This window comes from Callorhinchus milii, unplaced genomic scaffold (genome assembly GCF_018977255.1).
Source record: "Callorhinchus milii isolate IMCB2004 unplaced genomic scaffold, IMCB_Cmil_1.0 Scaffold1, whole genome shotgun sequence".
Lineage (NCBI taxonomy): Eukaryota > Metazoa > Chordata > Chondrichthyes > Chimaeriformes > Callorhinchidae > Callorhinchus > Callorhinchus milii.
Window position 1 is genome coordinate 95,392,206 of NW_024704742.1, and position 21,323 is coordinate 95,413,528.

General features: G+C 40.6%; 1 protein-coding gene across 2 annotated transcripts in view; it reads left to right on the forward strand.

Moving 5' to 3' along the window:
• frmd3 (FERM domain containing 3) overlaps nucleotides 1-21,323 on the forward strand; it is a 110,082-nt gene that overhangs the window by 40,699 nt on the left and 48,060 nt on the right. For both annotated transcript variants that reach the window (XM_007906830.2, XM_007906829.2), the window contains exon 2: nucleotides 21,017-21,121. In XM_007906830.2, the coding sequence (XP_007905021.1) occupies nucleotides 21,017-21,121 (105 nt within the window). The remainder of the gene's footprint in view (nucleotides 1-21,016; nucleotides 21,122-21,323) is intronic.

Here is a 21,323-nt window from a genome sequence, read left to right on the forward strand (position 1 = left end):
ACTTACTTTGAAAAAAATATTGTTCAAGAACACTTTATTGTGCACTACAATTCAAATTTACATTTGTGTGGCGCCTTTCATGCCGGAAGGACGTCCCAAGGCACTTGGCAGTCCTGGCTTGGCACCCGAGCTGCGGGTGGGAGCCAAGGGGGTTGGGGAGGGTAAAGTAGATCATAGGAGCAGTCAAGGAGGAAGGTCTTGAGAAAGAGCTTGACGAATAATGACCTTTTGTTTAAGACATTAGAACATACTTTCTGTCCTCCCTGTGGAATATTTTATACTGGGGGCGATGGAACTCTGGAACAGAGAGAAACCAACTCCAACACAGCAACAAAGATCTTATTATTATATCACTTGGTGATACGCCTATGTACAATTCACTTGTTTTTGTAATGTATGCAATAAAAGTCAGCCATGTATCTCTGGTGTCTGACAATTGTGCTTTGGTCCCTGTACAAATGTGCTTTGACCATCAATGTCTTCAATATACAGAAATTGAAAGCAAACAGTTTTGCTATGTGAATTCTAAAGGGTTGTATTGCCCTGTTAAATCAATTACATTTTGTGCCAAATTATTAACAGTCGCTGCATGAAAGGGTAAAAAATCAAAATACTGTGAAAGATGCTTCAGATTCATAGACTGTTCGGTGGTGATGCTTTGAATCATTTGTATTTGCGTGAAGATTTGAATACATTGTGTGGTTAAAACAGATTGAAAGGAACAGGAATCAAAGGTGGGATTTTAGCAGAGGTTATAAGTCATTTTATTCTCTTTTAACCTGTTAAAATGGCGTCAACAACAACAAGATTACATTTGTATAGTGCCTTTCACGTCGGAAGGACGTCCCAAGGCACTGGACAGAGTACAGCATTTCAGACCTGAGCTGGGTTGAGGGGGAGGAAGGGAGGGGAGGGGAAGGGGGATGGCCGATGGCATGCTCAAAGAGGCGGGTCTTGAGGCGGGACTTAAAGGAGGCTGAGGAGGGGGCGAGGCAGAGTGACTGGGGGATGGAATTCCAGAGGTTGGGGGCAGAGTGGCTGAAGGCTCTCCTGCCAATGGTGGGGCGGGTAGGTCGGGGGACGAGGAGCAGGCAAGAGCCAGCTGAGCGGAGGGAGCGGGTGGGTTGGTAGGGGGTTAGGAGATTGCAAAGTTAGGGTGGGGCGAGGCCATGGAGAACTTTGTATGTGAGGACCAGGATCTTGAACTGGAACCTCTGAAGGATAGAGAATGGGGGAGATGCGGTCACAGAGTTTGGTGCGGGAGAGGACACGGGCTGCAGAGTTCTGGATTATCTGCAGCCCTGTGGAGGGAGGAGTTGGGAAGGCCGACAAGCAGGGCGTTTGCATAATCGAGCCTGGAGGTAATGAAGGCATGAACAAGAGTTTCAGCGGCCTGAGGAGTGAGGTAGTGGCGGAGTCGGGTGATGTTACGGAGGTGAGGGAAGGCAGAGTGGGTCATGGCTCGAATGTGGAGGAGAAAAGTCAGTTGAGGGTCGAACAAGACACCTAGGTTCCTGACTGGCTTGGTGAGTTGAAGTGTGCAACCGTGGAGTCCTGTAGCTCAGTGGTTAGAGCACTCGCTTTGCAAGCAAGAGACCCGAGTTCAATTCCAGGCAGGGCGAAACCTTGGGCAAGTTTCCTTACTCCACACGCCTAATAATAATCCCTCCAAAAAACCAAAAACAATAATAAATTGGTCATTTTCAATCTACGACTGTTTGTGGGACATTGCTGTGCGCAATTGGCTGCCGCGTTCGCCCACAAATATACAGTCAATTCACTTTACAGTGTGTTCTGTGAAGCGCTTTGGGACGTCCTCCCGACGTGAAAAGCGCTATATCAAATGCAAGGATTATTATTATTATTATTATTGATGCTGCCAGAGCCTGAGGTGCTGAGGCGCTGACGCGAGCCAATCAGGAGGGCCTCAGTCTTGTTCACATTCAACTGTAGGAAATTTGCCCTCATCCAGGACTTGATGTCCAACAGGCAGTCTGTCAGGACAGCAGTGGTCCTGGAGTTGAGGGTGGAGGCAGAAAGATTGAGTTGGGTATCATCCGCATACATATGGAAGTTGACTCCATGTCTGTGGATGATGTCACCAAGGGGGAGCATGTAGATATTAAAGAGGAGAGGGCCAAGGACAGAGCCCTGGGGGATTCCAGATGTGACAGTGTGGGGGCTGGAGGAGAAACCGTTAGAGGCAACGAAGTGGAGATGATCAGAGAGATAGGAATCGAACCAGGCAAGGGCAGGTCCGCGAAGATTGAATAAAGCGGAGAGGACACGGGCTGCTGCATCTTGCAAATATTATCGTAGAGGACTGTGATTTGTTTCAGTTTTCCACTGTACACCATTGGACTTGCTGGCAATGGATAATTTACTCAATAAAAAAATCCTCTTTATACATTCTAGCTGTGTAGAGCTGTGTACTCAAGGGTTAACATTTACCCTACTTGTTGTAATTTGCTGTTGGATCTGTACAGTGTTGTCCTTGATAAACAAGATTGGCCAGAAGTGTACCCCTCCCTTCCTTGAGTTAGTCATAGTGTTTGGGTCTGAAGTAGCTCATGCCGCCGTTGGACTTATTGGCTTGTGGATCATGGCATTATTAAGCAGCCCATTAGGATACTGTCTTAACTCAATAAAATATCTGAGTTAAGATACTTTGTGTAAACCATCCGTTTATATTCCATAAGGCAGCTCTCCAATCTGGAGGCCAACAATGGTATCCATGGGTGGGTTTGGGACAAGTCATTGAGATGAAGCTGGGGAGGAGGAGGGAATCATACCTGCAGCCAGTCTTGTTATGAACTGACTTTGATTGAATTTATCAACACACTGATAATGATCACATATAGGATATGATAAACCTTTCCATTAATAGTCTGACTGCAAAACAATCAATTCTGTTGCTTATGACTGTTGCACTTATGGTGAGGCTTGGCAGATCTCAATGCTGATAGAAACCTTTCCTTTGTTTGCCTCTGTAGATAGCAATGTTAGTGCTTAGAGCTTGTTTTGTGGGATTCCCTGGATATAAAGTCATGTAAAACAATGCTGAAATCTTTCCTTGTACACTATATAATCCTATCTTCTTCGCCGGCTGGGAATGAAAGGGTGGTATTGATTCTTTTTAGGATGTGGCCAATGATCAGTATTTACTTCTAATTACTCATGGTATATGAGATATTTAAATTATAATCTGTTGTATATTTTAATATCTTTCAAAAAAAGTCATACATATGAAAGCTGTTCCTAGAACAGCAGTGCTGGAACTCAAACAATCAAAACACATTAAAGGATTGAATGCTTGTCAAAATTGTTAGCTTTAATGTTTTTCATCCTTTCCAGACTCCTTGCTTAGATCTTTTGTTTGTCTGCATTCAGTCCCATCTATTATGCACCACCTCTATTGCCATGACAACTGATAATGCAAAGATGTACCATAGAATTCAGTGATGTCTTATTTCATCTCTACCTCTGTGGCTATATCCAATATGTCCAAATCCCCTTGTTCCACAATCGAATCCAGATAATAACAGAAATAATTTGCATTTATAGAGAGCCTTTCACGTAAACTAAGCATCTGAAACTACTTGATAAAAATATCATTACAGTAATTAGAAATGAAAGTGAATGTTGTTGTTTAGATGTTCTCAACATTGTTTTTTTTAATTTTCTTCATACAAGCATAAGGGCAATGTATGCAGAGAATATTTCCTTCAAAAAATTACTTTATTATTAACTTCATTCACATTTGAGGTGTCGAGGCGTTGACGGGAGCCAATCAGGAGAGCCTCGGTCTTGTTGATGTTCAACTGAAGAAAGTTAGGTCTCATCCAGGACTTGATGTCTGACAGACATTCTGTCAGCACAGCAGTGGTCCTGGTGTTAAGGGTGGAGGCAGAGAGGTAGAGTTGGGTGTCATCTGCATACATGTGAAGTTGACCCCATGTCTGTGGATGATGTCACCAAGAGGGAGCATATAGATTGAAGAGGAGAGGACCAAGGACAGAGCCTGAGGGACGCAGCACGAGACGATGCGGGGACTAGAGGAGAAACCGTTAGTGGAGATGAAGTGGAGGCGGTGTGAAAGGTATGATCTGAACAAGTCAACGACAGAGACTTGAAGGTTGAGGTGAGAGGAGAGGCGGTGGATGAGGATAGAGTGGTCAACGGTGTGGAAGGCAGCAGAGAGGTCAAGGAGGATGAGGAGGCAGAGGGAGCCCTGGTCGCAGATGGACAGAATGTCATTTGTCACTTTGACCAGGGCTGTTTCTGTGCTGTGGGCGGCACGAAAGCCCGATCGGAGGGGTTCGAGAAGGGATTAGCAGGAGAGGAAGGAGCGAAGCTGCAAAACGACAACTCATTCCAGGACCTTGGAGAGGAAAGGGAAGTTGGAGCTGGGTCCAGGGAGGGTTTTTTAAGGATAGGATGGATGACGGCCATTTTTAATGTGTGGGAACAGTACTTGTGGACAGAGAGAGCTTTATGATGTCTGTTAGTAGAGGGGCAAGGAGGTGGAGCTGGGTGGTAAGGAGAGGAGTAGGGGTGGGTTCTAGGGAGCAGGTGGTTGGTTTTGTGTGGGTTATAGTGGTGTTGACAGAGGAGTGGGAGATAGGTTTGAAGATGTGGAGGGAGGGATGGGTAGGAGCTGGGGTGGGAAGGGGAGGTGGGGAGGGTGTAGTAGAGGGAAGGGCAGAGACAGCTCCCCTCAACTATGGATTCAAGGAGGTCCAGCATCATCTCACAGTTGGCATTGGAGGTGAGGATGGGTGTGGGGTGAGAGGGTGGGCATAGGAGCCGGTTGGTGATGGAGAAGAGGAATCTGTACAAATTAATACTGAAGTGAATGTATTATACCTCAACAACAACAGCTAGCATTTATATAGTGCCCTTCACACGGGGCATATATTTAATATCAAATGTTTTCAGTCTGTTCAATCAGTGGAACATCCTTTAAAAGTTACTTTGAGCCAGTTGTGCCTCCAGCTGTTTACTAACCTAAAACATGAATTTATATTCTGGCAGTGGTGTAGTGGAGCTCTGTGCACATTTCATCTGCATTCAGGCAAGAGAGTGAAGTGTAGTTCTGCTACAAGGACCATGCCACACCAGTGCCTGAAGAAACCTGAGGCAACCGTGGTTCCAGATAATTGTCTTTGAATGAACAGTAGCTTTGGGGGGGGGGATATCCACTGAAGAGTTATGACAGACATGAATATAATCCTTTAATCGTTATGACATGCTGTGACGGTGACATTTCTAGGATCATTTAGAATAAAATCATAAATCAATCACTACTTGAAATAAAATGCACTTTAGAGGTGGAATTTAATTCCAATAAAATTGGCTGACTCTTCAGCAACATTAATAATAAATAATAATCCTTTGCATATGATATAGCAGGTTTCACGCTTTCTAGACATCTCAAAGTGCTTCACAGAATGTACTGTAAAGTGAATTGACTATATGTAATGGCAGCCAATTGCGCACAGCACTGTCCCACAAACAGTTGTGGATTGAGTGACCAAATCATTATTTTATTTATTTATTTTCTTGAGGGATTATTATCAGGCATGTGGAGTAAGGAAACTTGCCCAAGGTTTCACCCTGCCGGGAATCGAACACAGGTCTCTGGCTTGCGAGGCAAGTGCTCTAACTACTGAGCTACAGGACTCCACATTGCTGTTGACCATCATAGGAATGGTGTGTTGTTTTCTATGGATGAGTTTTAAACTGAGTTGCCAACCTAAAATGAGCTGAACTGAGTCAGTTTGGATTTCTGGTTGCTGAATAACAGAATTTGTTCCAGTTCAAACATTTTGGGATGAGATGGTCATGCTTCTTTCATCATCTTCTGGAAAATGAATATCATAGAGTCAAGAGGTTGTTCTGTAAAGATTTACAAAGAAAGCAAACTTACACTTTCCGTATCGCGCTGTTCAGGATTTTACCATTATCCATTATCCGAGGTACATGTAGTTGTAACATGTTTTACACCATTGATCTGGTGGTAAGAAAAAGATTGCAATCCCTAGAAGTGGAGGTAGGTTGGTGATAGAAATCCAATTTTCTTTATTCTAGTAGCAGTGCATATTCAATTCTCTTCCCAGCTGCAGCTTTTCAGTATGAGAAACAGAAAGCCCTACACCTTAAGCTCCGACCATCTGGCTGGCTCTTGAGCTCCGTAGAACCATAGAAATTTACATAGAAGAAGTCCATTCAGCCAATCATGTCTTTGTTCCTATTTGTCTGTCTTTTCCCCAGACACCTTTAGTTTGCACCTTTTTGTATACTAAAAAGCTCCCTACTCTCCCCCTGATACTAGCAGATTCTCTCTTGTAGAATCATAGAACTATACAGCACAGGAGGAGGCCTTTCGGCCCATCGTGTCTGTGCCAGCTCTTTGAAAAGAGCTATCCAACTCAATTCCACTCCCCCGCTCTCTCCCCATAGCCCTGCAAACTTGTCCTCCCCAAATAATTATCTACTTCTCCCTTAAACATTGTTATTGAATCGCGTTCCACCATCCTTTCAGGCAGACTTCAGAAACAAATTCCCTTAAAGCTATGGAAGAAAAATTAATGGAGGATTTCAGAGATGTGACCATCTTTTTGGGAGCGCTACCAGCATTGTGAATTTACTGATATAATCACATTGTTACATAACTCGAACTCTATCAGCAGGTTTAAAGAATGGAGCAGCAACAAACAAAACAAAATACAGGACAACTGATCATGTGAAATTGTTCGAGGTTCCCTGCAGTCTATACTCGCTGGCGGTAGAAGGCAGGACTCCCACTCTCATGGTCCCAGCATAGTTGGGAGTCTCACCATAGTTGTGTCCTGATGTCATTTGCTGTAATTAGTTATGTGATTATTCAGGAATCAGCCTGGCTCAGTTGGTAGCGCTCTCGCCTCTGAGTAAGAAGGTTGATGGTTCAAGACCCACATCTGTGTTTTGAGCTCATGGTCTCACCTGACACTCCAGTGCAGTGGTGGGGGAGCACAGCATTGTCAGAGGTGCCATCTTTCGGGCAATATCCCATCTGCCTGTTCAGGCAACTTGCTATCACACAACAAATCCCTGGTTGTGTAAAAAGAAAGGAGAGAAATACATTTTCAGTGGAAATACCAGTTATCCACAAGGGTTGGTGTGCTTGACTGGAGATATGCCAGATATGACAATTGGTGCAAGTATAAAACGCATCGTGGGGGACCGGTCATGTCAAATTTGTCCTTGTCAGACGCCGTGTGAAAAACGTAATGACTTTGATGCTATGCAAACTGGAAATGTTGCATTTTTGCATTGTCTACAAATGTCAGCTGGGCACAATCAGTTGAACAGGTTATTTCTCCTGTCAGTCTGTAACTCAGCACAGGTCCCCACATATCTCAAGGAAGAAGCAAAGAAATGCTAGCAATGCATTGCAAGTCCATCACCATCTAAAAGAATAAAATGGATTAACATTTTAGATAGTTTGGTGGTTCTGACATCCCTTGACTTTTCTATGAAGATCTTTAAAAATTTAAATTTTTTGTAATCTTGTGTTGAATTCTTTTACTGTGGGGGGGGGGGGAAGGATTACAATTTCCAGATAATAATACAAATTTGGAGGCATTGCCATAAGGTGAACATCCTGCTTGCCAGCTCCCCAGCTTCTACCTACACAAGTGACACTATCGAACAGCCTAAATCCTCTCCCGCATCAGGCCTATCACCGGTATCCTGGTTTGTTTCCACTGGCTCCTCATCCTCTGGGGGATTGAAATCAGGATCTTTGTTCTCGAGGATAAGTTCCTCCACTGCCTTGTCCCTCCCTACCTCCGGAAACTTGGTCATTCCCTCTGCCTTTAGCACACTGAACATTGAAAAGCCGTGGTGTGTGATAGGTAGGACGGCAGTTCCATCCAATATGATTGCTGGTGTTAATTCAGCATTCGCACCAGGTTGAAAAGGTACTTCTCGCCCCCCGTCCCCACTGCCATGCTTTCAATTCTCGATGTTTACACAAAGATATTCCAAAAAATATAAATGAAAAAAGACTGTACTTATAGTTCGGTGTAAATCATTTCTGAAACGTTGCTGAGCAAAATGCTGTAAAAACACAGTCAGGCTACCTTGGACCTCACCCTAGTATTTCCACAAATGTTCAAAGCACTCAACGGTGTTTACAAATCAACAATAACAATAAACCTTGCAGTTGATATAGGCTCTATTTGATATAGGCTCTAATTGATGTAGAGCCTTATGACATAGCAATTTCAATGCTGCATTTGTATTGCTAGTTTGCTGCTGATGTAATACAACTGTGAGGCAACTAAACCTGGTGGTGCACACAGGTGGCTCCAGCAGCAGGGTCTGTCTCAGCAATAACAAACAGACTGCTGCTCTGTCAGAGCCTGAAGCAGCTGTGGACTTTTTAACAGCTAGCACGCTGAGAGACAAACTCAGTCCAGCCACGTAGGCCAGTTAAATCATCCTTGGAAAAAAATTGCAACTATTGGGGAAGGTATGGCCACTAACTACATAGTCTGGAGCTAATTTTGAGACAACTGGCATACACAATAGTACACGCACAGACACACACATAGTTGTATTGAAGTGGAATTGGTGACATGTTGGTAATAATGAGCAGTTCTACAATAATTGGAACCCAGAGAAAGTGTTGGAGGACCCTATACTGTAGCACTACAAGGCACATCTAATTTTTCAGCATTTTAGCTAGTCATATACTGAGACTCATTCTTCAGCTATGCATCATTTGTTCATGGCACAGCTCAGTCACAAAAACATCACTTTGAGGAATTGTCAGGGTGTCAAGAAATGTTTTTTCCTGCTTAACGGTAAGCTGATGGAAACATTGTAAATACGAACTTCTGCAATGCTTTGACTGTCGAACAGATTTTAATCATAACATGAGGACCTTCAACCCTTGAAGAACAACAATTTTAACTTTTACTTGTGAGGTTTGTTTCATGACAGATCTTTTAGAGATGGTATGGAACACAGAGTAAGATGGTGCATATTTTGGGAGAGAATTCCAGAGAGTGGAGGGTGGAATGAATGTTCAGCCCTGAAAACACTTCCCCTGGAGGAATAGAAGTGCAGTAGTCATTTGCATTGACCGATCGTAAATTTAATGAATGTTTCCCAATTTTAGTAACAATTGATGTGAGGGAATGGCAAAGAAAATTCACTTCCCTTTAATTGTTCGACTTTGGCTCCATTTCATTTTGAACTATTTGAGGCAGTTGTTATAGAAGACTACCGATGGTTTGCAGCCACAGAATGCTTGCTACCACATCTCCAACCAGTAAATCCATTTCTTTTCATCACATTTTTTACAGTCCTGCTGGCCATAAAGGAGGACTCAGCCAATCTTCTTTGGACTTCATTTTGTCACACCATCTATCACAGGTTACCGGTGAGCCCACATCAATAAATCTCTGCACATTTCCACAAGCTGATGTCTTCCCCTGTTTTTAAGAATTATTGGCAAAGCTACCTTACTGACCACCAACCATTTTGTTGGGAAAATCAATCTCTTTCAAAAGTGCATGGAATTAATGGCAGTCAGGTACCTGAAAACTGGCATGGCCATAAAATACTGAAGGTGTTTATAATTGGATTAAGGTTGGCAGTGGCTAGAGGAGTTTAGTAGGTGTCTAAACTGGATATCTTGTTGTTTTATCTAAAACTAGAACAACAACAACTTGCATTTATATAGCACCCTTCATGCTGGTCAGTGCCTCGGAGAAATTAATAGTAAATTTGTATATATATTGTATATAGAGGATGTAGTAGAAATTTATAATGTACTGATGCTATATCGCTAGCTGACAAATTTCGGGGAAATGATAGCATTTCAAATGATGTGGATATGTTATATAGATGGTAATTTGAAGGCATATGGGACTGAATAGATTGCTCTTTCAAAGAGCCAGTACAGACACAATGGGTCATGATGACCTTCTTCTATCCTGCAAGTTTGTTTAGAGCAAGGATCTACTGTGGCCTATGTTGGAAACATTGTACATTTGGCTTGTGGTGCTGACCAGCCAGCTTCCCGCGCTAAAACTGGCTGACTTCCAGATTGTCAGATTGTGGCTGAGATCACTTCTGGCACATTGTTTGGTATGCACAGGAAGCCCCACTGACGTCACTTTGCAAAGGTCCACAGTCCACCTGTGCTATAAGTGAACCCGCACTCAATCCAAGTGCCTTAAAACAGGGCCATATTGGATTCATCTCCTATTGGATCCCCTCATTTGTTGATACTTTTATAATGGTACCTAACCAGTCTGATGCTTGATTAATGCATTGCTTTTCTGACACTTTACATGATTAATTTGCAGTGTACAAAATGCATGGTCAGTATTGTTGTTTGGTAAAGAACACACCTGTTCTCCACACATTAATTTTTAAATCGTTTTGCTGGATTTTATGCCAGTGGTCTCTAACAATAACAGAGCAACCATTATATTATTATATTATATTATATTATATTATATTATATTATATTATATTATATTATATTATATTATATTATATTATATTATTACATTATATGAGCTTCATATCCTAATTTGTGATTTGTAAGGAGGTGCAGAGTGGAAAGGAATATGAGGGGAGTAACCTTTTGTTCTTCACATCTCATTGTTCTGAGTAAATAACAACATGGGGCCAGTTGCAGAGCACGACTCAGTTGGTAGCACTTTCTCCTCTGTGTCATAGGATTGTGGGTTCAAGACCCATGTTGGAATGTCCAGAGAGTGTTTTTTCTGAGGTTCGAACCAAGAATCCTCCCGATAAATTCGCTTCATGGATGGTCATTCGCTTCATGGATGTTTCTGGAACTTGCAAATTGGCTGTGTGTTTGTTTACAAATATACAGTTACTACACTTGACATCAATTGACTGAAGAATTTAGTGACAATCTATATCAAATACAAGGATTATTACAATATTGGTGGAACAGGGAAAGGCACTCAGTACTGGGAAAGTTCAAGGCATGAAGAAGAGGCAAAGTAGAGTGAGAGATTTTAAGAAAATCTGTCGCTAAATAACATTTTGTTTGACATATTGGAGCCATTAAAATATGTGGTACATAACCAGACAAGGAATGTTTTAATTCAGGAGGCTGTTCAATATATCACCAAACAACTGAACATTTACAAGAATAAAAAGCCTTCACATTAGCACACAATAATGTTAAAATGGGTATTGTGGTCCGAGACACCATCTGGTGTGAAGGGTGCTATGTAAATGCAAGTTGTTGTTGTTGTGGTCTCTTAATTCTTCTAATCAGACCGATTGCACCATTTGTAACGTCTATACCTTATGGAGGGATAATTATAGTCTAATCACAAGGATGAATTTTGTGTGCTTTGTTTGAGTAGATGTACACAAATGCAATCAATGCCTGATATTTCATTTTCATAAATAAACATTTGCAAAAACATTAGCAATCGGTGCATATCTATGTGTAGCTCATCCCGTTATCTTGATTTATCTAATAATTCTTGCATTTGGTGTAGAACCTTTCACGTCAGGAGGATGTCTCAAAGTGCTTCACATGATTTACTGTAAAGTGAAGTGACTGTGTATTTTGTAGGCCATCGCTGTAGCCAATTTGCACACAACAATGTCCCACAAACAGCTATGAATTCAATGACCAATTTTATCTATTTGCCAGGACACAGTAAGAAACTTCTGTCTCTTTACAAACAGCGCTATGGGATCTTTAACAGGCAGGCAGGAGTTGAGCGACCTCATGGTTTAATGTCTCACCCAAAGGAAGGCACCTTCAGCAATGCTACAACATGGCGACCACAGGGAAGGTGGAAGGCAAACTAGATGGACCATGATTTCTTTTTCGTCTAGCATTTCTTATGTTATGTTCTTATACAACAACAACAACATGCATATATAGCACCCCTCTCACCGGGTAGCATCGCAGAGTCCTCCCCCAGCACTAAATTGGAAAGTCAGTCTAGATTGAGTGAGTTTAAAGTCTAGTTGCATGGCTTGAACTCACAACCTTCTGACTTGGGAGAAGTGTGGGGGAAATGGTACTAACTGAGCGGATACAAAAGAAGATTGAATTAAAGAAATCTACAGTTCCTTTAAATATTGGACAGATTGTGTTGCCTCTGGCTAAAATGGAATTTTGCAAATGTGTTCCAGAATAGGCATATGTCTAGACTTGTGAATATATTTTGTCCACTGTTACTAGTAAGGAAAAAGACTAATGTTAGCCTTTCACGTCTCTTCACTCAACCAGCAATGCTCGTCAAAGTGATGGGCTGAATTATGGTAGATCAACAGTTTCTGATGTGCTTGCAGCTTAAAAATGACTTTGCTATTGCTCGTAGACATGGCCAGAAATAACTGATCTTGTCTTTTTTGATAACATTTTAAACTGCAGTCAATACAGATAATCTACTGTGACGAGTTAGCCGTAGGTCCTCCCCTGTGCTCCCACACTACTCGCCCATGCTGCACTCTCTCTCTTTCTCTCTCGCTGTGTCACACAGGACCTGCTCGCTGCAGAATCCACATCTGAGTATACATTAGAATACATTAGAATACACAGCACAGAAACAGGCCATTTGGCCCAACTAGTCTATGCCGGTGTTTATGCTCCACATGAGCCTCCTCTTGCCCTTCCTCAACTAAGCCTTCAAGCATAATCTTCTATCCCTTTCTCCCTCATGTAACTCTCTAGCTTTCCCTTAAATACATCTGTGCTATTTGCCTCAATGACTCCTTGCGATAGCACGTTCCACATTCCCACTACTCTCTGTGTGAAGAAATTTCTTCTAACTTCCCTATTTGATCTATTTGTGACTATTTTATATTGATGGCCCCTGGTTTTGGTCTCCCCCACAAGTGGAAACATCTTCCCCATGTCCACCCTATCAAAACCTTTCACATTTTAAAGACCTCTATCAGATCACCCCTTACCCTCTTTTCAAGAGAAGAGTCCAAGTATGTTCAGCCTTTCTTGATGGGTATAACCTCTCAGTTCTGGGATCATCCTTGTGAATCTCCTTTGCACCCTCTCCAGTGCCTCTACATCCCTTCTATAATGTGGGGACCAGAACTGCACACAGTATTCTAAGTGTGGTCTAACCAAAGTTTTTTAGAGGTTTACCATAACTTCCTGCTTTTCATTTCTATCCCTCTGGAAATGAACCCCAAGGCCGGGTTTGCTTTTTTTACGGCCTTATTAACCTGCGTTGCTACTTTTAGTGAATTGTGTATGTGTACCCCTAGGTCCCTTTGCTCCTCTACACATGCGTGCCCAACCTCCGCTGAGCCTTTGCATCAGTCACAGGATAGGGTGGGAGGCCTCAGCAATGTAAGATGCCATTTTATAGGATGAATTATCTGATCAATTTTACATTGTAAGTACTTACAAAAAATTCTACAATGCAACAAGTAACATGTTAAGCAAAGTGACAAGTAAAGCAAAGTCCCTTATTAATGTTTTGCATGGGAAGCAGCCGGTATAATGACAAAATGATGACTTAAGTGATATTGATAGAGTTAAGGCAGGGTCGAGTCATCCTTTGCCTAAAATGGAACAAATGGAAAATACTGTAATATGTTCAGAAGCAAGCATGTTTATCTGTTAGAAGAGTAATAGGAATTATATAATAATATCACCAGAAGGAATTCAAATTATTCCTTGCTTTCTTGGTTCAGTTTATATCACAGATTTTGGGGCATTTGCAGAGTTAACACACAATAACAATTTCCTCAGAACAATGGCCAATAATAGCATTTTGGAGTCCTGTAGTTCAGTAGTTAGAGCATTTGCCTCACAAGCGAGAGATCTGTGGTTTGCTTGATTTATTTTTACTTGACTTGCTATGTGCAGATCTGCACCATAACTCTTAGTATTAGAGAATGTTGGAACTCCAATGTAGGGAACCCTCCATTCCACCAATGGTGTTTTGACTTGTGACATAAGTAAACACCGCTTCTAAACTATGCCAGCAATGTCTCGCAAACAGGCTGGATATTATCAAAGAAATGGGATTGAATTAATTTCAGAGAGTGAAGTTAAAGTGGAAGAACATTAATTCCCACATCCGACATATGATTTCAACACCTTAAATATTTAATTGAGTTATTCTGGGGATAGACTAATTATTATTGCTGAGTTACTGAGCTCGCCAAAATGTGTAATTTCAAAATTTATGATCATTCGCATATATAAGTGCAGATCAAATGTTAAATGTGTTAATGCTTGTATGACCAAACCTCGTGGCACACTGGAGAAAATATGCACATTAATATTCCAGAAATCAAAGTAGTAAGCTATCAAAAGCACATAAAAGCAAGCACCACGGATATTGTAAAAGACTTTCTAAATTCTTCTGAGAATACTGGATCCCTTCTATTGATTCATTTACATATGTTACAACTTTACAAATAAAGCATAATGTGGATTAGTCTGATCAGAAAAATGCCCTCAGTTCTCCAAGCAACTTTAATTTTTTTTAAGTCATTCACCATGAATTGCTTACCTCACACGAGTGCATTTATCAACAGCGAGCAAAAGTGCATTTCATTTTGTTCAGTCAAATGAAAAAGGTCATCTAAAACAAGTTACTGGCTGATTCAGAAAAATAGCTAGGAAGTTTTGGTGAGGTTTACAAGTGCAAATTAAAACAACAAAACAAGAAATAGTAATAATACTTGCACTTGATATTGCATCTTTTCACCCTGTCAAACCATCTCAAAGCGATTTACCGGATTTTACTGTAAGTGTAGTCATGATGTATTTGCAGGCAATCTCTGGAATTTGTGCACAGGAATGTTCTACCCACAGACATGAAGTGAATATCCTATATTATCTGGGGGATTGTTGGCCCCAACTCTGGGGGAAATTCTCTTTTCGAATAGCACCACGGAATCATTAATATCTTCCTAAACTGGCAGAATGGATCTTGGTTTAATGTCTCACCCAAAGGATGGCATCTTGGTGAATGAACAGACCACCCAGCAATATATTGGAGATCAGCTTAGACTACGTGAGCTCAAAGTTCCAATGTAACCATATGTCTTTTATCACATCTGTCTCAGTTAGTTCAAAATTAAACCGAGCCAAAGTCTGAGAGTTCCTCACCTGTGTCATATGTTTCTAAACATTGGGAGACAGAGATTTTAACTAACTTTAAGATCAGCCATTGCTTTGAAGAAGAGTCCTGTAGCTCAATGGTTGGAGCACTCGCCTCGCAAGCAAGAGGACCTGGAAAGGAGAAATGTTGGGCAAGTTTCCTTATTCCACATGCCTGTTTATCTAGCAGTAAGTAGAAACCTAGGAACCCAGTTATTAGTCGATTGGCAGATCGCTTATCCGGGGGTAATAACTCCTTCACTCCATGACTGTTTGTGGGACACTGCTGTGCGCAATTGGCTGCTGCATTTCGCCCACAAAATATACAGTCATGTTCATTTTACAATATATTCTGTGAAGTGCTTTTAGTAGTCTCAAAGACATGATAACGCACTATATCAACTGCAAGTATTATTATTATTAAGAGGTTTTACCAGACATATGACGAGTATATTCCTGTTCCTTCAGGGAAGGGTTCTTGGGCTGAGCCTTCAGTCACTACACCTACCTCTCTGGAACTCTGTCCCAAAATCTACCTGTCTTACTTACTCTTACTTTTAATCGCCATCTCGCTCTGTGATCCACAGTATCTCCGTAAAGCAAAGTCCAGAGGGACTACTTTATGTTGGATAACTACCCCATTTTACCGAACAAAGTAAAAGCCAGGTGAAATGTTTTGACATTCTTTGCTGCGGAGCTGTTGTGGGTGCACTGAGTGCTGACTATCAGTGACAGTGGCTGTCGAAAGACATGAATTGAGGTCTCCATGAGGAGAAATAACCTGGGGCATCCTCCAGTTGTGAAAGTCGCTAATGAATATAAATTGTACCGTATTTGCATAAGGAAAGTGATATTTTTAATCAAATACAACTTGCTTTCTCCAGTAAAACAAGGAATACTTTGAATAAGATGTGCTCCCTCTGTGGTTTCCTTCTGCACTGCCTCTCGGATCTGGGCAGCCCATATATGTTATGGCGATCAGAACTGTATGCAGTAGCTCAACTGTAGTCTGACATTGTAGATTTTTCATATCACTGTTGAGGTCAACTGATCTCAGCTGAATTGGCAATACAGTAAAACTCGCTTAAGTCTTATCTTTATAAATTCTTTCAAGAACTGCAGATATTTGCTTGTTCGAGTTGAAAGACTCCTTCCTACCTTCTATGGAGCTTTGATGTTTTTGTTCTGTCCTCACTTAAATCTAAACTCTTGCTACTTTCAACTCCAGCTTTAAGATAACACAAATTGAAATTGCAATTTTGCTTTGCATTGACCTCTTCACAGATGTATATTGCATTCACAGTTAGCTTCAGCCTGAAATTCCCTCTCATATTCTGACTGAAGCTCTTTGAACACAACCCGGTATTTTTTTTTCATCCTGATTTAAAAAGAAAAGCTACAGGAAGTTGCCCCACTTATCACCAATGTTGAAGGATTGCTCAAAATCACAATTTACTGAAATAAAAGTGATAAATTGCTGCATATGAATATATTTCTTAATTATCCAACCACGAAAGATAGAGGAGCTCTGCAAATAGAAATATTGTCTTTGGGAAACATTTTATTTATTCCTTGAAATCAGAGCTGTCATTTTACTGTCAGTCTTCACTTCTCTGATTTTAGTGATCTGGTTATGGTCAGAGACTGGGTTGAATCTCACTGTGTTATGTGCTGGGGATGGAACATCATCTGATGAAATGTGTCCCTCAGGAGCAGAATGCTTTGGGTATTAAAATTGAATGTGCGATTTCAGGATTTTTAATGCTAGGTTTTAATGAGGCCCATGTTTGCCACCTGCATTTTGAGAATGTCAAGGACGAGAAAAGGCAGTTCAACGATGCTTCAGTGCATAATGTATTTTAAATTAGGTACTTAAGCTGCTGTAGTAAGTATGGTGCCAGGGAGCTCACAAATAAGCAAGCGGTCCATGTCTCAAAGGGGAGGGAATGAGTGCAGGGAAAATGTACGATAAAAGAGGATATCAATGTTATCTGTCTACTGTTTTTTAAAAAAATGGTTTGGGATGTAAATTCATTCAAGCAAAACTTAGCTTTGCATCCAAGTGCAGAAAAGATCATGCTGTAAAGGACATGAGAGTACCATATGTGAAGTTGCAGCCCAATAGCAAAAATGTTTCATAATAGCTTTCTTATATTCCAACGTATCACAAGATTTGTTTTGTTCAGTCTTCAACTCATTTGACCTCATCCTTCCAGAACACTCACCTACATTTTTCCAATCACAACATCAAGCTATTTTTTAAACAAGGCCAGTGTCTTGGCCTCAACCACTCTTCCTGGTAACCTATTCCAGTTGTTAATTACCCTTGTAAATAAATAAATATTTCCTAGTGTCTGTCCTAAAATTGCACTTTACAATTCTAACCCTGTATCCTCTTGTTCTACTGTCTCAGTGCATCCAAAAGTATTGTTGTGAGTTTAGTTTTTCAATCCAATTTAAAATGTTATACAATATATCACTACAAAGTCTCTTCTGAGATATGTCTTATTTTAAGATTAAAGAGGCCCAGGTTGTCTAATCGTCATTTATAGCTTATTCCTCTGACATTCTAACTCCTCTGCATTACCTCTATGGCCTAGGCAGCCTCTTATGTGGTGGCAAACAGAAATATATGCAATATTCTAGGGTGATCTAACCAGAGCACTAAATAGTGTGAGTATGACTTCTGGGGATCTGAATTAAACTGATTTAGCCTAGCCCAGGATCCTATTTGAAATGTGCAATATAAATGGCAATTGTTGTTGTTTACCTTGTCTATTACTGCCTCATACTGTCTTGACAAGGGTAGTGATGAGTCAGTAACACCCCTGGATCTCTTTCAGTGTTCCCCTTAGCAAGTTTTATTGCATCCATGGAGTACAACAATTACCTATTCTTACGTCCTATATGTAGTATCTATATTGAACTTCATTTTCCTACCATCAGCTTGTGTGTATATTTTATCATGTTTTTGTTGTAAGACCTTTGGTGCCTCCTCTGATTTCCCCCAACTTGAATATAATATTCTGGGACACAACTCAATAACTTGAAAAATGCTCTCAGGTTGAGTATTTTCTAAAAGTATTTTCTGAACGGTTTTAGGATGCCAATGATGCCAGTGTTGTTACCACCTGATGAGAAAAGAATTGTACTGAAATAGTCAAGTTGCTGTTTGTGTTGTACAGCGATGATGCTTAATGGATGTTGAGGCTCAAAACTGATCTTTCGGATTTGATCTCCTGAGAGTTTGGAGACAACTGCTGGCATATTGGCATCCGGCCAGAGAAAGAAACTCTTTCAGCTTTCTTAGAATGCTTTGCAGCAAAGTAAATCCGAATCTTGAAAGAAGATTGGACATTTTCCAAGAGATATATTCAATATATTGCTAGGGAGAGATGGAGGTACAGTGTATTGCTAGAAAGAAAACAAACTATTTATGTTTTAGCTTGATATAGATGAGCTACATAAAAAGGTAGAAAGATAGAGGAAGCAATTAATAAAGTACCCGATTTTTGTGCACATTTGTTGAACTCCTGAAGGTGAAAGTAATCCTTACACAAAACAACTTTCAGAATTTTTTTTGTCCTTTCAATGTGGCACTAAAGGAAACCAATCAAAATTCAATTTATTTTCTTGCCTCAATGATGGTAGATTGCTGTAAAGTGGGGGAGGATGAAAATGCATATGGTGATGATCCTGTCCTTAACAATATACATGGAAAAAATTATTGTTTTGAGAGTCTGGTTTGTGACCCCTGCACTCAGGACAAACACATAGATTTAAACACAATGTGAATGGGACACTTTCATTCAGTTCATCCACATGCGTGAAAGTTCCAATCAAATGTCAAGGTCTTCAGTATAAATATCATAAACAACAGCAACAACTTGCATTTATATAGCGCCCTTCATGCCGGACGGCATCTCGGAGCACTTAAACCTTCCTTCTATTTGTTCTCATTTTCTCTGTTCCCTGCTAGTTTTCTCTCTTGTTCTCTGTTCATTCTCACTTCTGTCTGTCCCCCGTCAAAACTCCATTCTTTGATCTTTCTCCCTCACTGGCCTTTCTTCTAGTTTCCTCTTGCTCAGTTGTGTTCTTATGGCAACAGTGTAGACTGATGACACTTTCATTAGAGTTCTATTGTGCTGTTATAATACTTGATTGTGCTCAGCTACAGAAGGGTATTGTTAAGTATTTATGAAACTCTCGGAGAGTCCTACTCTGTACTAACTAGCTGTAGATGAATAGTGGAGCCCTTACACAGTTGGGTTTGTGTTTCTTATTCCAACAACAATGTTGGTGGGCATTCTTTCTAACATTTAAAGCAGGGTGCCTTCCTCCTAAGAACCACACACAGCATAATTCGATGATAAAGGTTAAAAGTTGCTGATCCTGAGGCAGATTTGGTGCCTAAAAATAGTAATAGGTTAATCATTAATTCCCTCAAATTCTACAGACCTCAAAGTCTTGTTTTTTCTTACCTGGGTGTGCTCTGTCGTGGGATCTTGCTGATCTTGGTGGCCTTTGCTGACATACTATTTCAGTCAATGTAAAATGAAATGGATATTAAATCAGAATATAGTAGATCAAGCACTCCATTCCTATGCAGAGACATCTTTGCACATGGAATCCAGGATTGGCTGATGTATGATTCAGTTCGATTACTGTGGCTTGATTGATGGACGAATTAAAAATATTTTGAAACCATTGCACAAATTTGCTGTTTTCTCTCAAAGGCATTTCCAAACCTCTCCGCCGTTTTGTATGTCTGACGATATACTTGATCATGTTCATCTGCTCGTGGGTCTTTTTTACTCAACCTTTTCTGTGATGATTAAGTGTGGTAGCACTTATAGTACTGATGTCAAACAGAAACAACGCAATTTGCTCGCCAAAGAGAAGATATAACACCATTTATAATACTTCATCAATTTTAGACATCCCAATTTGTTTGAAGAATATTATTAATTTCTGAAGCTTCCATTGTGTTGAGCTCTTTACTCAAACTCCAGTTAATATTTCGTGATATGGAATGCTCTTGGATATTTTTAATTATCTTGAGGTGTTTTTCAAACCCTTCAGTTCCTACGCTCCTAACCAGTGGAACTCCCTCCATCTAACCCTCCATCTTTTTCAGTCTTAAAATCTCACCTTAGAATCATAGATTCATTGAATATTACAGCACAGAAGGAGGCAATTTGGCCCATCGTGCCTGTGCCAGTTCTTTGGAAGAGCTACCCAATCAGTCCCACTCTCCTGCTCTTTCCCCATATGTTTGCAAATTTTTCCTTTTCAAGTAACCATCTATGCCTTAAATCAAATACCTTAAATCCTACTTCTTCATACATACCTATGGCCACCTTCCCCCTTCCCCTTCGGCTTGGTGTCCAACCGTGTCCATGTAAAGTGCTCCAAGATGTTACGCTACGTGAAGAACGTTACAAAAAACAAGTTGTGTTGTTGTTTGTCATTGAAGACCTACATATAGTAAACTCCTAATAGCTCCAAGGGACAAGGGCTCAGTGATGAGTTATCCGGAATGGAAAATTAGGCACATGTATGAATACATAAATAAATGCGGCTGGGATATTGACAGCATGATGATTTCAGTGGAACTGACAAGTTAAGCCAGGGTCGAGTTATCAGGAGTTTACTGTGAATAATTTATGATAGAATTACAAAGCTGTTGTACTATCTGAAAGCATAAGATCTTTCCTCTGTATCTATTGACTGAAAGTTATTATTAATTATTTTTCATGGTCCACAAGATGCAAGCAGTTAAAGTTAAAAGATGAATTTATTTATTAATTAACATGTTGATGCTGATAATTGTGTTAATATTTAGTGAGGGGAAATCACTCTTTTTTGTTTTCACAGAGAGACACGAAGGGTCAGTTCCTCATTGATCATGTCTGTAACCATTTCAGCTTGTTGGAGAAGGATTACTTTGGCATCAGATATGTTGACCCAGTGAAACAACGGGTATGTATCTAAGGAAATAAAAATATCCTGCAAGTCCATTCGAAAGTGAACACCTCCAATTCTTTTTAATGTAATTTGTATCTTCCAATCTTTTCTCTCTTATTGACTTTCTCTACATGATAGAACGTGTTTCACAAGTTTTAGTAAGTCTCTGGTGCTCACCCAAAGGATCATTGATCATGTGTTTGTCAAGGCAATGAGA